The 5000-nt window shown below is 33.7% G+C and overlaps 1 protein-coding gene across 1 annotated transcript in view; it reads left to right on the top strand.

Annotated features, from left to right (window-relative positions):
- The window catches only part of LOC137620049 (uncharacterized), an 88723-nt gene that overhangs the window by 12200 nt on the left and 71523 nt on the right, over positions 1-5000 (top strand). The window contains exon 4 of the mRNA XM_068350328.1: positions 2106-2238. Coding sequence (XP_068206429.1) covers positions 2106-2238 — 133 coding nt within the window. The remainder of the gene's footprint in view (positions 1-2105; positions 2239-5000) is intronic.

Here is a 5000-nt window from a genome sequence, read left to right as displayed (position 1 = left end):
ACCCAAGACTAGAGAACAATGGTTTGATTTTGAAGTGTCCTTCTCCTAGAAGAGCTGCTTACCGTAGCTGAAGAGTCTCTTCTACCCTTACCAAGAGGAAAGAAGCCACTGAACAATTACAGTGCAGCAGTTAACCTCTTGGGTGAAGAAGAATTGTTTGGCAATCACAGTGTTGTCAGGTGTATGAGGACCGAGGAGAATCTGTAAATAATAGGCCAGACTATTCGGTGTGTGTGTGTAGGCAAAGGGAAAGAACCGTAACCAGAGAGAATGGTCCTATGTAGTACTGTTTAGCAAGTCAAAGGACCCCATAACTCTCTAGCGGTAGTACCTCAACGGGCGGCCGATGCCTTGGCCAACCTACTACCTACATGAAGGAATTATGCAAATTTACAATTCTAATTCTTCCATAGCCGTCTAATAAATCCATTTAAAGGTTTAAAGGCAGATCATGAATGGCTGAGGCAACGGACAGTGACATTGCCCTAACAAGCAGGACAATCCCCTAGAGACTGATCACATATACATATGACCAGCGCCCAATCCCCCTCTCCACCAAAGCTAGGACCATGGAGGGCAAGGCAATGGGTGCTGATGACTTGGCAGGTAGACTTATAGGCTCCCCCATAATCCCATCCTTAGTTCACAAGGGTGGTGAGGTTGCAGGCACTAAAGGAATTAACGAGTTTGAGCGGGGCTCGAACCTCAGTACGGCGATCATCAGGCAGAGGCGTTTCAAATAGTCCATCACAACCAAAACAGATTTTTTTACCCTTTACTCACATCCTTATTTCTATATCAAGACTTGATTGAACAAACGCTACCCTTACACTCCCAGTTTTCTGTCTGTTAGCAAGTCAATTATATATTTCTTCTCCCCTGAACGCCAGCGCACATTGAAAACCCCCAAGGATTACTATACTATTCCTTCTCTGGCTTTCTGAAATATAAATACAGAATATGACACAGTAAACCCAATGTCCCAAGACATTTTCATCTCAGCTATTGAAAGGTAAACGTTAGGGCCAATTACTGAGTGCAAATATTTGGGTCTCTAAAATATAAGAAAGAATACCGCACCAATTATATGTATTGGAAACTGAAGACGATTCTATTTTCATTCAGATATCCAAATTATTATTACCATTATCATTATTACAATTTAAGCTGCAACCCTAGTTGGAAAAGGAGGATGCTACAAGTCCAAGGGCTCCAACAGGGAAAAATACCCCAGTGAGGAAAGGAAATAAGCTATATGAAAAGTAATTAATAAAGAATATGAAATATCTTGAGATAAGTAATGTTAAAATAGATATACATGAAATATAAGGAGAGACTCATGTTGGCCTGTTCAACATAAAAACATTCACTGCAAGTTTGAACTTCTGAAGTTCCATATGGGAAAAAAAACTAAAATTATTTTCTTATTTCAATTCCCAAAACTATATAAAAGATAATGGCTTTGTCTCTCTACTCTATGTTAAGTAATAATAATAATAATAATAATAATAATAATAATAATAATAATAATAATAATAATAATAATAATAATAATGAAGCCTTTGTATAACGACAGATAGGACCTCCCGCGCGCATATAACACCACCTAACCTAAACTTCCCTACCTAACCTAACCTACAAGCCGTGTCCTCGCCTACTTACCTAACGGGGGGGGGGGGGGGGGGGGGGGGGGAGGGGGTGGCTAGCCACTAGGAACTCCCTTTCACTCCCGTGTTATTAATGACTGGGTTGAAAATACTGGAGTTATGGGGATGGCCGTATCATCTATACACCCCATAATAATAATAATAATGATGATAATAATAATAATAATAATAATAATAATAATAATAATAATAGTTTAACTTAATGAAAACAATATGCAGTGTCTAAGAATCTTGGGTATTAAGAATCCAATTGTATAAGTTGTATATTTAAAAAATACAGGAGTCTCTTCAGCTGTATTTTTTTATTTATAACGTATATACCTTTGGTTCTATACCCAATAATAATAATAATAATATTAACAACAACAACAACAACAACAACAATAATAATAATAATGATAATAATAATAATAATAATAATAACAATTCTCTTTTCAGCTCGACGCCCAAATCACCTCAGAGGAGCTGCTGGCGAGTTTTGCAGGAGAAGAGGGGCGTTTGAAGTGGAAAAGTTGCTGTAATGCAGCAGAGGATTGCTGTTCGGAAATGCTGCGTCAGACGTGGTCGGATGGTAATACCATAATTCTCTTTTTTTTTTTTTTTTTTTTTTTTTCATTTCCTTAATGATACTTATAGCTTGGATGTGATGATGTTTGATGATGCTATTAACCTACGCTTTACTTCCTGGTACATAATTATGACCAGCGCTAAATTTGAATCTTGATATTGTGTTCTAGAGATGTAGTGTATGTATGTACAAACATATCTATCTATCTATCTATATATCTATATTCATGAGCGGGCTTTAAACCTTTTAAACCAAGTAAATTTTGATTAAAATTGTTGCCAAGAAGCTGCTCACTCACACAAACACACTAAAAGGGGCGAAAACATAACCTCCTTTCAACTTCGTTGGCGGAGGTAAATAATTATAATAATAATAATAATAATAATATTGATAATAATAACAACAACAACAACAACAACAATAATAATAATAATAATAATAATAATAATAACAATAAATAAAAACAATAATAAATAACAACAACAACAACGACAACAACAACAATAATAAAAATAATAATAATAACAACAAAACTACAAAAACAACAACAATAATAATAATAGTAATAACAACAAAACAACAAAAACAACAATAATAATAATAATAATAATAATAATAATAATAACAACAATACGGTAGCTAACAACATGCAGTAAAGTTGGAAGAAAATATACCCAAATCAAAAGCAATACGTCCCTCTGAAAATGTTCGAATGATCACCCTCCCTTAAATCTTTTCCACTTCACACCCCGGACCGCCTCATGATTTTCGACCAGTTCTGCATCTGTCCTCGATGCCACTTTTGCATTCACAGAGGGGTGCGTAGCAATCTCAAAAGGGGGACGGAAATAGGAGTCGCAAAGCGAAAGGCATCGAAGATTATGAAGGAAAAAATAACTGGAAATGTTCCAGATTGCAAAGCTGCGCTGGATGAAAAAAAAAAATCGTTCATTTTCCAATATTAAAATATCTGGTCTTGTTTTGTATTTCATTGGAAAAGTTTGATGTAGTTATTTTGTTAGTGAGATGTAGGTAAAACTTAATGATTCCTGAAGCAATGTTTATAGTGCTGGATAATAATAATAATAATAATAATAATAATAATAAAAGAAAAAAAAATCGTGCATTTTCCAATATTAAAATATCTGGTCTTGTTTTGTATTTTGCTGGAACACGTCTGATGTAGGTGTTTTGCTAGTGAGATGTAAGTAAAACTTAATGATTCTTGAAGCAATGTTTATTGCGCTGGATAAAAAAAAAAAAAAAAAAAAAAATCGTGTATTTTCCTATATTGAAATATCTGGTCTTGTATTTTCCTATATTGAAATATCTGGTCTTGTTTTGTATTTCATTGGAAAAAGTTTGATGTAGGTGTTTTGTTAGTGAGATGTAGGTAAAACTTGATGGTTCTTGAAGCAATCTTTATTGCGCTGGATGAAAAAAAAAATCGTGTATTTTCACATATTCAAATATCTCATCTTGTTTTGGATTTTATTGGAACACGTCTGATGTAGGTGTTATGCTAGTGAGATGTAGGTACAATTTTATAGTTCTTAAAGCAAACTTTACTGCGCTGGATGAAAAACTTTGCATTTCCACATATTCAAATATCTCGTCTTGTTTTGTATTTTGTTGGAACACGTCTGATGTTGGTATGTTGTTAGTGAGATGAAGGTACAACTTTATAGTTCTTGAAGCAATCTTCATATATTAAAGCGTACAGAACTTCAAACCATGGACTTTAATACAGTTCCATTTATTCTTTTTTTCATTAGTCAATGGGACTCCTTTTCCGCTCCTTCAATTGGCCCTATTTTGTATCTTTACTCTACATATTAAGAAGTTTCTTATCTTTACAGTTTTAAAAAAAAATCCAGCATTTTAAATCCAAGTGATAGCAAAAACAAGTTCCAGATATTAGAGAATCGAAGAGCATTTAGGTTAAGTAAAAAAAAATTTACAGTAAAAACTAGGGAAACTAAACCTTCGAAAGCAACTGGAAACCTGGAAAAATTGAATGACGAATTTGAGTATCAGGAAAACAAGCTCCACAGCTTAAAGAATTAAAGAAAATTTCTGTTAAGTGAAAAACCTACAGTAAAAGTTAGAGAAACTAAACCTTTGAAAGCAACTGGAAACCTGGAAAATTGAATGACGAATGTATCAGCTGGGAACAAAAATCTGGAAATCGTTGGGAAGAATTTTGAAGTGAAAACCGCATTTGATGTTGGAAAAGAAGTATCCAATCACATAGCGAGTGAGGAGAGGAAAATATTGTGAGCTCTGCAGCGGTTCTTGTTTACATGAGAGTAACTATGGCGGTTAAACCTGGAAAGAATCACTGAACTGTTTGTTTTTTATTAAGGATAGAAAAAATGTGGAATATACTGGCATGGTTACATGTATTCGTTGCTGAGTGGCTTGAGAGAGAGAGAGAGAGAGAGAGAGAGAGAGAGAGAGAGAGAGAGAGAGAGAGAGTCTAGATATATATATATATATATATATATATATATATATATATATATATGTATGTATATATATGCATATATATACACACATATACACATATACACATATATACATACTGTATACATATATACATATACATATATACACATATATACACATATATACATATATTTATATATATATATATACATATATATATATATATATATATATATATATATATATATATATATATATATATATCCGTTGCTGAGAGAGAGAGAGAGAGAGAGAGAGAGAGAGAGAGAGAGAGAGAG

This window comes from Palaemon carinicauda, chromosome 26, assembly GCF_036898095.1.
Source record: "Palaemon carinicauda isolate YSFRI2023 chromosome 26, ASM3689809v2, whole genome shotgun sequence".
In the NCBI taxonomy this organism is placed as follows: domain Eukaryota; kingdom Metazoa; phylum Arthropoda; class Malacostraca; order Decapoda; family Palaemonidae; genus Palaemon; species Palaemon carinicauda.
Note: the sequence above shows the minus strand (reverse complement) of the source record. Positions and strands in the feature narration are given on the sequence as shown.